This window comes from Schistocerca serialis, chromosome 4, assembly GCF_023864345.2.
Source record: "Schistocerca serialis cubense isolate TAMUIC-IGC-003099 chromosome 4, iqSchSeri2.2, whole genome shotgun sequence".
Lineage (NCBI taxonomy): Eukaryota > Metazoa > Arthropoda > Insecta > Orthoptera > Acrididae > Schistocerca > Schistocerca serialis.
In genome coordinates, this window is record NC_064641.1 from 535,938,657 (window position 1) to 535,951,560 (window position 12,904).

Genomic DNA, 12,904 nt, shown 5'->3' on the forward strand with positions numbered 1-12,904 from the left:
CTGTTATTAGAAGAAAGAAGAACCAAAACCACGGAGGGAGTTAGAAAACATATGCAATGTAAGATGCAAAATCAGCAGCCTTGTAAGGCTGGTCTGTCACCGAATAAGTCACATAGTGCTCAGGGTAAAGTAACAGCTCGAGCAAATCATTCCTTGCCATCTTCACCATGGCATAAAGTCGTAGTTGTTCGTAAGCTGTTTAGTGAGTTATGTGGAAATTCATCAGATGGAAAGTTAGAAACATGCAGTCATGGCAGCAGTCCACAAAATAGAGACCTTAGTTGTGAAACTAGACACCTGGTAACTGGTTTCTACTGTCGTGACGACGTTAGTTGCCAGTCACCATGCAGGAAGGACATAATAGAGGTTAGAGATAATAATGAGAAGAAGACAGTTCATATTCATCACTTAGTCATGTCCATCATGGAAACATATGAGGCATTCAAACAGGAACACCCTGAAGTTCAAATTGGGAAATCTAAGTTTGCAGAAATACAGCCACCACACGTTCAGTTAAGCAGCAAACTGCCTCATAACATATGTCTGCGTAAATAATGTGAAAATTTCATAAATGCTATCAGCAGCCTTCATAAGAAACCTCTACCATTCTGACATGTGTTTCATTCATTCTACAAACAAAACTCACTGGGTGGCTGGCATATGATAATTGATACAAATGTGTTGCTGTAAGTTGGAATATTAATTCCAACTTACAGCAACACATTTGTATCAATTATCATATGCCAGCCGCCCAGTGAGTTTTGTTGGTAGGATGAATGAAACACATGTCAGAATGGTAGAGGTTTCAACAAAGCCCATTAAAATCGACACTCTGGAAATTGTGAATTTATCATGGTATGTTTGGAAGATGGAAGAAAAGGTTCTAAAATTATTAAAGTCAAAGAAAAGGCTCTACAGCTGATACACTATGTGATCAAAAGTATCCGGACACCTGGCTGAAAATGACTTACAAGTTCATGGCACTCTCCACCAGTAATGCTGAATTCAATATGGTGTTGGCCCACCCTTACCCTTGATGACGGCTTCCACTCCCGCAGGCATATGTTCAGTCAGGTACTGGAAGGTTTCTTGGGGAATGGTAGCCCATTCTTCATGTAGTGCTGCGCTGAGGAAAGGTGTCAATGTTGGTCAGTGAGGCCTGGCACAAAGTTGTCATTCCAAAACATCCCAGAGATGTTCTATAGGATTCAGGTCAGGACACTGTGCAGGCCAGTCCATTACAGGGATATTATTGTCATGCAACCATTCCGCCACAGGCCGGGCATTATGAACAGGAACTCAAGAAGATCGTCAACCATGAATTGCACTTCAACAGTGGGTGCAAGAAGGTGCTTAAAACATCAATGTAGGAGTGTGCTTTGATAGTGTCACACAAAACAACAAGGGGTGCAAGCTCCCTCCATGAAAAACACAATCACACCATAACCCCATCGCCTCTGAATTTTACTGTTGGCACTACACCCGCTGCCAGATGACAATCACAGGGCATTTGCCATACACACAACCTGTCATTGGATCACGACATTGTGTACCACAATTCGTCACTCCACACAGCGTTCAACTTTTCAGTTTTACAATGTTGATGCTCCTTACACCAGGCAAGGCGTTGTTTGGCATTTACCGGCATGATATGTGGTTTATGAGCAGCCGCTCGACCATAAAATCCAAGTTTTCTCACCTCCTGCCTAACTGTCATAATATTTGCAGTGGATTCTGATGCAGTTTGGAATTCCTGTGTGATGATCTGGACAGATGTCTGCCTATTACACATTACATCCCACTTCAACTGGCGGTGGTCTCTGTCAGTCAACAGACAAGGTTGACACGTACGCTTTTGTGCTGTACATGTCCCTTCAAGTTTCCACTTCACTATCACACTGGAAACAGTGGACCTAGGAATATTTAGGAGTGTGGAAATCTCATGTACAGACATTTGACACAAGTGACACCCAATCACCTGATCACTTTCGAAGTCCGTGACTTCCGCACAACACCCAAATTCTGCTCTCTCACGGTGTCTAATGGCTACTGAGGTCACTGATATGAAGTATCTGACAGTAGGTGGCAGCACAATGCACCTAATATGAAAAATGTATATTTTTGTGGGTGTCCAGATACTTCTGATCACATAGTGACAGTGAAATACATAATTTCCATAATTCCTAAGTTTCTTCTTCAATGCTACACAGAAAGAGCTCAGTCTGCATCTTATTGTCAGCAAAATGAAATGGTTCCAAGCCAAGATACTGAGCAGTTTGTATTGCTGCATATTGACTTTGCTGAAAATTACACTTGTGTTTATCAATATGAAGTGCAAAGTGCACCCTGGGCACAAGCACAAGTTAGTATTTTCACTGTGTCATTGTGGCATTCACGTTCTCATCACCCAATTGTTGTTGTTTAACCCATTCCAAGGATACTGTGATCGTGCCCATTAGCAAGGTACTGTCAACTATACCTGAAAACGTGGAGGTAGTTTCAATCGGGTCACATGGATCTGCCTCACAATTCAAAAACAAATATATATTACTGCTGCTGTACCTCAACTTCAAGCGTGCCACAATGTAGGAATCTATTGCAACTTTTTTTGCTACATCACACAGTAAAGGAGCTGTAGATGGCATTGGTGCAGTTGTGAAATGGCAAGTGTGGAATGCAGTAAAAAGGCAAAAATTCATAGTAGGTGATGCATCAACTTTTGCTCAGGCACCTGCAAGTACCACAACTATGCAGGTTTTTTTCATGTGTCTACTGATGAAATTGAAGGAATCAATGTGAAACTCAATCTGGCTCAAATATTTTCTTTAGCACCATCAGTACCAATCATAAAAAGTATTCACTGTTTTCACTATGAGAAAGGAGTACTACAAAAATATATGCTGTCTCCAAAGAATTTCCCTGCTGCTGATCATTATACTGAAGAGACTATAGAAAGTGTAAAAATTGGAAACTGGTACAAAGCACAGTATGATGGTAAATTCTATGCTGGAGAGGTATGTGCAATTTTTGGAAAGTCTTATCTAATCAGTACAATGGAGCATGCTGGTCACTACTGGAAATGGCCTGCAAAATGTGATGAAATACTGTACAAAAAGGACAAAATTATAAAGAAATTGAATCCCTCTGACGTTGTCAATGCAAAAGGATATTCTCAATTCTCTGAATTTTAATTGAATTTACAGTTTATTTTCCCAGAAGTCATGCTCTTATAATTTTTCATAGTGTTTAAAAAGTAAAATGTTAATGTTAAGTTTATCTTATTTGGTAAATAATGTCATATTTTTATTTCTCTGCTCGCAGGAAGAACTTTTTCCAACAATAAGTAGCAAGTAACATGAGTCACATAACATTGAGTCACACACTTTTTTCAATATATTACAATATTTTACATGGTACAAATATTTTTAGAAATCTGTAGCTGTGTTGCATTTTCTGTGATAAAAACCAGATCCATACTCCTAATAGTTTGAAGACACTTTTGACATAAATTGCACATTAGCAATAGGATGTCCCAAATTTGTAACATGAGTCACAGTATAAATTACTTTCTTGTTCTTCAATTTCAATGCTCTTCACTGCTTAAATATTAATTCAAGATCTTTGCCTGAATAACGCAATGCATGATGATGATGATATATGTTTATAGATTGATAAAAAAGTCAACATAATTAACCACTGATTTCAAAACGTAACAAGAGTCTCCATGGAATCTCCCAGAAGGCATTTTGGCCAGTTTAGCATTATTTTTGTTGTGCCTGTCTGCAATTCATCACTTCCACTGTATGGCGAGTAGATATTTATCCTTTTTCATAATACTGCCATTATTCCATCCTGGATATTCCACTGTTCAGACTTTCACAGAGGTGGAAAAAGTATAAGTTTCACTAACAAAGTGGAAATAGGTGGAACCTAGCAATATCAGATGCTGCCCTTTACCCACTGTAAATGATGTGGCATGTTATGTCACACATCCGTAAAAAGAGCAGGAACAGAAAGATCACAAATTTATTTTGCTCTGAAATGTAGGCTGTGCAGACAAACTCATCTGTAGAATAGCCCAGTGTCTAGCTTAGTTTCTAAGGTGGCAGGCATGTTGGGAGTTGGTAAACCCAATGGACTGTACTACAAGATCTCAACTGTGATAATGTACTGATCTGAAGCATAACTCCAGGCCTTGTTTTGTTGAAAAGTGACAGTCTGGTTATCAGATGACGATGCCCACAAATGTGATGCCATAAGAATACTGGGTCAAGTGAACAGCATGAGCCATCGGTATTTACTTTGAAGAGTGACATCATATGTTATGTGGATGGTATCTGTCTGAAAATTTTAGTTGCAGACGTCGCTCACATGTTTTGTTCTTGTGGGTGATGGTTTTCACTGCTTTGTTTACTAGTTCTATGTAAGTCTAGTTGAGATGGCAATCCAATGAAGGGAACAATGTTCTATTGTGTTGTTCATTACACCTACATATTTTTATGAGGGAGTGGTGACAGATTGATCGACTGATGACGTCCGAAGTTAAGTCGCATAGTGCTCAGAGCCATTTTGACAGATTGAACTGTAGTGTAGACCAGAGCTCTAGTTTAGACTGGCAGGTGACAGTTCAGTTGTGAGTAGGTGAAGCCAATCGATGTGTTATGACAAAAGATCATTCTCGTAAACAAAGTTTGTGGTGACAAACTAATCTGTAATGTTGCCCAGTGCTTAGGGCAGGTTAAAAGTGACAGGTTGACTGAGAGTTGGCAATGCAAATGAGTATGTAATGACAATCTTTTTTTCAGGTCCAGTGAACATACCAGCACCCAACATTAGGTTTCTGTCCACAAACAGAAATAGAACAAAACACTGCAAATGTTTTTTTGAGGTGGAGGTCAACATCTAAGAAAGTGGCTTGTTGGGTTGAGTAGGACCAGTGAAGCAAATAGGGGAGAAGTTGTTGAGGTTTTGGAGGAATGTGGATAGCATGTCATCACCTTTGATCCAGTTGTGCATATATGCACTCAGTATCTCTGCTATATCGTTAGTAGCAACGTTCTTTCTCATAATATTGTTACATTCCATCCTGTATTTTCCATTGTTCAAGTTTTTAATTAGTTTAGAGGCATTAATCAAAAGAACACTCCTGGTCTAAAACTGGGAAGTCTCATTAGTTTATCAAATTTTATTTTACCAATGTTTTCAAATAATTTTTGATGTCAGCCACTGATTGTTTTTTATCCTCCTATCTCACATATGTTAATGACTAGAGTGCTGCAACGCTCCATGTTTGACCGGTCACGGCTCGCCTGTTGACGGGGGGACTGAGTCGCTCATGTCCGGCCCCACACGACTCGACTCGGTCACGTACTCGCCCCATGTCTGTTGTCCGGATTCCGGACACGCAGATAACCGAGCATGACCAGTCACCGCTGACGTCTCACCTCCCCTCGCCCCGGCTCGCTTTACTGTGCTGTACAAATCCAATGCCTCTCTCTCTCTCTCTCTCTCTCTCTCTCTCTCTCTCTCTCTCTCTCTCTCTCTCTCTCTCACACACACACACACACACACACACACACACACACACACACACACACACACACACACACACACACAATGTATTTATCTCTGTCTCTCTCTCTTAATACAAATGTAACGTTTCCAAGAACAGGTACGTAACACATCTAAATTCATAGAGCACTTTCTTTTATAATATTTACTCCTGTCTTCCTAACGTCCAGGAATTTTGTTGTAAATAAAACACTGATCACAAGAGACCAATCTGTGTTAATGTAATGTGTTGTAAGCGTCAAATAGTGCACCTGATTATGCGGATCACTCCACATATCAATTGTCGCAGCACATGTTTTATTAATAACTTCCGCAATAACAGAAGGCATTATGCTGTTTCGTATTGCATCAGCTTGTTCTTTGACATGTCTGCTTATAGTAGAGGGATGTGGCATGACATCTGCCACATTAACTTATCCATAATGCGCACCTAGACGTATTAATTCTTGGCCTAGTTCTCTGAAACCTTCACCGCAAACAGCATTAAAAGGTCTCATATCTTTAGCACACATTGCAACACACTTTGCTGTAATACTATTTTTTATTACTGCCGGTATTCCTGAAGGAGCTGTATCTTTGTGAGGTTTCTTGCAACTGTGCTTCTTTAAATGAGTGGTTCCTGATTGGAAACACAATAATGTGGAGCAGTTTATGCACGATACGTACCCAGCAGACGCACTGTTTTCGTCTACAACCAACAAAAATATGCTCCATACTTGGCTTTTTAGACCTTCCCATTTCTTCAATGTGTAAACATTGGTTTCAATCTCACGTCTTACAGCACTGGCTTCCTCGCACTGCATGATTACAGAGCGAGAGACACACCACAAATGAGAAGCCCGTACTGGCTGCAGTCTCACACGGATAATGATACGTGTAATGCCTTTGAAGTTACGTGCTACGTATTCGGTCACGGCTTCTATGCTCGGTCACTAGAACTAGTGCGGGCAGCCTATCCAGTTAGGGTGTGCTCGCCCCATCTTGTATTTTGTGCTCACTTACTCTGTCATGCATGACTCTATTAATGACGTCACTGTCTATCGGTGTCATATCATGCTGTTAACAAACTGCAGAAAACTATAGGTCTTGTACTGGTGCATATGTTACACATATTGTATTTCAGTGAGTGGCTCACGTCCATCATTTTGATGAGGTCTGTGTCAAAGTAGCCAGAGGGTATTACAAGGTTCTACATTTCCACAAAGTGAAGCACCTGTTAGAAACTGTATTAATAAACCAAATCTATTAAACAATTATGAAATATTTGCGTTTACTAAATCTAAAACTGAAACGGTAAAATTAACAGAATTTCTGCTGTTTCTACCGATATATTAAGGAGTTGTTGCCTGCTTCCTATTGAAAGCTGAATTAATCCTGCCTATATTACTTCAGTTATATGTATTATAAAACAAGGGTTAACACTGTGCCATACACACCTAGGCCTATTTACAATCAACATTACATGTTTTTCAAACAGCTACTGGAATGTGAAAAGTAGAACTTGGAATAGAATGGTCTGTAAGAACAAATACTTTAAAACTGTTATTGTACAAACACTCAACTGAAGAGGAGGTGGAGGATACTGGTGTTTAATGTCCCATTGACAACAAGGTCATTAGAGACAGAGCACAAGCTCAGTTTAGGGAAGGAAATCGGCCATGCCCTTTCAAAGGAACCATCCCAACATTTGCCTGAAGTGATTTAGGGAAATCACAGAAAACCTAAAACAAAATGGCTGGATGCCGGTTTGAGCCGTCATCCTCCCAAATGTGAGTCCAGTGTGCGAACAACTGCGCCAACTTGCTCTAATAATGCTTAGGATTTTTTTCCAATTGTATCTTTTGGAATGTCACTTTTTATTGTACACTGTTTGCAAGTTATTAATATTTAGGTGAAAAATAGACTTTTTCTTGTTCTTTGTTTCAGTACCTACACATAAAATACTTTTAGACCACAGAAAATCCAGTATGGCATGACAGTACAATGAAAATAATAAATTGCTACTCACCATATAGAAGACACGCTGAATCACAGATAGGCTGGTTTGCTGATCTGGGAAAGAGGACCAAACAGCAAGGTCATTGGTCCCATCAGATTAAGGAAGGATGGGGAAGGACGTCAGCTGCGCCCTTTCAAAGGAACCATCCCAGCATTTGCCTGAAGCGATTTAGGGAAATCACAGAAAACATAGATCAGGATGGAAAGACAGGGGTTTGAACCATCGTGCTCCCAAATGCAAGTCCAGTCACAGATAGGCACAACAGAAAGACTGCTATACATTTGAGCTTTCAGCCAAAAGGCCTTCTTTGAACACAGAAAACTCATACACAGCTACACAAGCACACTCTGCACATACACAAGATCATTGTGTCTGCCCGCTGAGACCGGACAGCACACAGAAACTGCACTTGGTGGTTAAAGCAACCTGTGCGTGATGGAGTTAAGGAGAAGGCCGTTGGGGGAGGGGGGGGGGGGGGGAGGATGGCGGCGTTGATAGCAGAAGGGTGGAGGAAGGTGTAGTACTGCTTGCGGTACAATGCAGGGATGGGGTGACGGACAAGATATGGCTTCTAGATGTAGTCGAGAGGCTTGACGATGGGAAAGAGGGTGGGAGGGGGTGGAGGGCAACATGTCACAGCCCACAAGCAGCACTAAATCTCCCCCCAACTCCTAACCTGCTATCCCTCCCCCTCCTCACACCAGCCTCCTCCTTACCCCCACCACTTACATATTGCTTCTCCCAACACAGCAGCTGTGCACAGTCCAGCCTCAGTGGCCACACACAGTTGTGCGAATTTGTGTGTACCTCAGAAGGCCTTCCAGCCAAAAGTTCAAATGTATAGCAGTCTTTTTGTTGTGCCTCTCTGTTAATCAACATCTCCTTTATTTGGCAAGTAACAATCTATCCTTTTCATAATACAGCTGTACAATATTATTAGGACCTACATGGTTTAGTGTCTGTGGGTGACAGACAAGAAATTCAAAGATCCAGAGTTAAAGCCTTAGTTTCTTCTAAAATTATATGCTTCACTTTATATAACTTACCCTCTGGAAACGTTATGTGTGTATGAAAATTGTGCTGCACTTTGGATTTCACAATCAACCACAGGTGCCTGTTCTCCTGTCTGAGCAATGACTACAAAAGCATTATGTACGATTACCTTGGGGTTTATGATACTTGCAGCATAGGGCTACCTCTGATGTGGGTGTGATTTCAGCTGTTTTCAGAACATAAAAATAAAATAACTACGAACCAAGATTGCTTACAAAAGAAAGAATCCACTGTTTGTGATATGCAGTGGCAGCCACTCGACAGTGTTTCCCTTTACTGATAAGAATTTCCTTGTAAGCATAACAAAAATTTTGAAAGTGGATAGTACAGCAGTATCACTTACATATTTTCAGAATCAACTACGATGTACTTGTCAGCCAAAGTCAATTATTTTAAGACACTCCTCAAAGACATGAACTAGAGTGATGTATGCAGTGTTCACGGCATGAATAAAAAACACAACATTGTTATTAATTAAGTCCTCACTTGCTTTAATATTGTTTTCCCCTAAAACTAAACCAGATTAGACCAAAGTCTACAAAGAATCATGAATTACTCAAGGAATAAAGGTATCATGTAAAACAAAAAGGAAACTGTATCTTAATCAGATTTGATGATGATTCTATAGCTCATCACAACACATATTGTAAAACTCTCGACAGTAATAAAGACATCAAAGCAAATGCATTATGAGAAAATGATCACATCAGATAACAAAATAAAGACAATATGGAATATACTGAAGGAGGAGAATGTTAGAACCAGACATGAAGAAGAGCAAATAGCATTAAAAGTAAATGATACAATGGTAACGTGTGTGCAAGATTCAGTAGACGCTGCCACAAAATATTTCACATAAGAGTTTAAAAACAACTTCAATAATACAAATACGACACACTCTACACCAATAGAACTAATGTGCACCATAAAATCAAAATATTCAATTAGTTATGATAAAATATCAATGAAGTTAATTTGAGAGTGTGCTTCTGAGATTAGTAACATATTTAAGTTATTTATCAATGGAACATTTCCTAGTGGCTGAAATAAGCTGAAGGTAAACTTTTGTTTAAGAAAGGAAACAAAGAAATACCATCAAATTTCCATAAATCTCTAAATCTCACTTTCGCCAGCATTTCCAAAAATTTTAGAAAACTTAACACAATCAGGCATCTTACCCATATGACAACAAACAATACAAGGCATTGTCAAAGTCACTGTTTGGATTTCTAAGAAATTCAGATATCAAGAAGAATACCTATATACTGCAAGAATGTACTTAATTCATTCGACAAAAAATTACAGGCTACCGATGTAATGGACTGCGTAGATAATACAATCCTTTTAAGTAAATTACAACAGTAGGGCATAATAGAAAGTGCTGCAAAATGATTCAAACACTTGATAGGAAATAAAGGGTGTTAACAGGAAAGAGACGAGTATTATGCTATCCAGTTCATCCAAATGAGGACTAATTACATGTGGCATCCCACAAGGTTCCATCTTAAGGTCCTTACTTTCTCTTATGTACATCAATGACCTTTCACCAGTAACATCTGCAGATGCCAAGATTATTTTGTTTCCAGATGACACAAACATTGCAATAAATACCAAATCAAGTAAAACATTTGAAAGATTGGTTAATGAAATTTTCATGGACATTAATAAATGGTTACTGACTAATTTTTTACCACTAAACTTATAAAAAACACACTGGGCTATAAGCATTCTAGAACTTACAAGAGGTTCCCCACCTGTAGACTATTTGCCTAAAATATAACGACAAACAGATAAATTAGACAGTGTTAACAAGCTTGGGATTAAAGCTTGATAATAAGTTCAACTTGCAGGAGCATGTCACAGAATTGCTGAAGTGCCTAAACAAATCCAGGCTAAAGTGACATATTGGACCACAATCCCCCCCCTCTCCCCCAGAAATCTTGGTTATGGCGACAACCTGATCTGTAGCGCAACCCCAGGTCTATGTTAGGTTGGAAGATGACAATTTGGTTGTGAGTCGGTGTGGCCAACAAACGCAAAAGCAGAAAATCTGATTGTCGTAAGAAATTGACCAGTAGTGACGTATAACGTTTACGTCCGCGCCATACTGAAAAAAGCAAGGTGTGGTCCACAAGTTACTCAAATTTCTATTTGCAACGTGAATTCTTACATACATATGAGGTATAAAAGAACCAGCAAACTGCGCTAACTGTCATTCCATAATGTCACACAGGTATATTTTTTACGATAATTCATCAAGCCATGCTACAGTTCCTTGGGTCCAAAAGCATGTAGTACGAATTATTTGTGGTGTAAACTCAAGACCAGCCTGCAGAAGCTTGTTTAGGGTACTAGAGATACTAACTGCTGATTACCAATATAATTTTTCCATGGTGAAATTTGTCATTAAAAATATATCCTTTACTCAACCAAACAGCTCACCCCATGGAATCAATACGGGAAATAAGCCCAAGTTCCACAAAAATCTAATGTCACTTACTTCGGACCACAGAGAGTGCACTGTTTAGGAGCACACATTTTCAATAACTTGCCAGCAGATATGAAAAATATAAGTATTATTAAAGGTCAGTTTGAATCTCAAAGGATTTATTTCTTAGCAGAACCATCTGATGTGTGTACGTTACTTGTGTTGTAAAATTATTTCTCTGTTTGATGATGCATGGCTAAAATAGCCTAAGAATTACCGAATGTCCTTCAGTTTACTGAAGATTTAAATGTTTCTATCAAGTTTTTATACGTTTTTACATAAAAGTACGCTTAAGACTTTTATGCCTTATTCCACATCCACGACATCGTTTAATTTGGGATCTGTTGAAGGTATATTAGCATATTCGTAGTTGTTTGTAAATATTCATCATGTATGATTGTTTGTCTTACATGTTCTGCACCCTGCAGGATCTTCTCATTATGGATCTACTGGAACAAAAAGTAAATCTAATCTAAAGTGCAGTAGCGTTGCAAAAAATACGTAGAGAATGCGACGTCTTCATTGGCCTGTAGGTCACAATGTAAAAGATTTTTCTGGTTTATTCGTTAGATTGATCACTTAATTACGTTCGCTTGGGGGAGGGGGGTTCTTAGAACGATCTTTCTTTAAAGTGCTTTAAATTCAACGAATCAATATAGGCTTTGTACATAGAAAAAGACATTAACAGCTGGAAGACACGACATGCAGCCAATGAAATGCACTATATACGTACGCCTGAGGAACTCCGGGCAAGGTCTCATGTAGTGAAAATTAACATGTGAATTCTCTACCAACTCCTTGATCGGTTCTGAACCATCATAACCAATAAGATCAACTTCAAATCCTTCTTTGGCAAACGACAGCGCATGATACTGCATCCTTGGGCTTCTTCCAATATCGCCCAAAACAACAACCGCGACATTTTTCCGCACCATTTTAGAACTTCTGCTACATGCCCTACAGCAAAATAAATTGTTCTTTTCTGCTAGAGTTCTGTCTACCAACACGCGTCACAACAGTCCACGAGCACATCAGCGTCCTGTCAACGTAAACAACTTTGATGCCACCAGAGAACTTCGAAGTTACGATAGTCATACGCACAGCTAAAGTGGCGCCACTACTCGTAAATACAGTGACAGCACAGTCTAACATAACGGTCACGACACTTCGCCTCGATTTTTTTGCCTACCGCGCCAGCAGCACCCCAAGCGGCCAGTAAGTTAAACGAATAGTGGTTGTTTATTTTGATTTCTACAATGGTTTTTACAAGCGGGAGCGTTTGTAGCACAATAAATTGCAGCAACAACAGGAAGAACACACCACAGCTGTCTCTTTTTAGGTTTCCTAAGGATCCTGAGAGGTATATATCGGTACCATCATGTTACTAAACTGTATCGTCAGGATTCATTTGCAAACTACATGTGTATTACTGATTAATGTTTCGTTTTAGGAGCAGAAAATGGCTAGTTAATAGCAGACGAAAAAGCACCCAGTTAACCTGTACACTAATATTAGGTTTCGTTCGCTACATTTCGAACAAAACCAATCCACGAATACAGACAATAATAAACTCGTGTGGAATGCAGTACCCACACTGTTTGACATCCCAAATAAGCCACCTAAACTGACGATGAAGAGGAAACTGCCACAGAGTTTCGACAATCCATCTAAAGCTGTAAAACAGTCCTATGACACAGAAGCAGCCAGTTCAACTCTCCATGTATCAGTGCCACATTCGTGTGGATCGTCAACGCACACCTTCTTTGACGATGAAGTGGTTAGATACTCACTGA

General features: G+C 39.5%; 1 protein-coding gene across 1 annotated transcript in view; it reads right to left on the bottom strand.

The window, feature by feature from the left end:
• The window catches only part of LOC126475249 (chitobiosyldiphosphodolichol beta-mannosyltransferase), an 89,357-nt gene extending 77,169 nt beyond the window's left edge, over positions 1 to 12,188 (bottom strand). Inside the window, exon 1 of the mRNA XM_050102951.1 lies at positions 11,845 to 12,188. Coding sequence (XP_049958908.1) covers positions 11,845 to 12,046 — 202 coding nt within the window. The 5' untranslated portion in view covers positions 12,047 to 12,188. The remainder of the gene's footprint in view (positions 1 to 11,844) is intronic.
• Between the last annotated feature and the right edge of the window lie 716 nt (positions 12,189 to 12,904).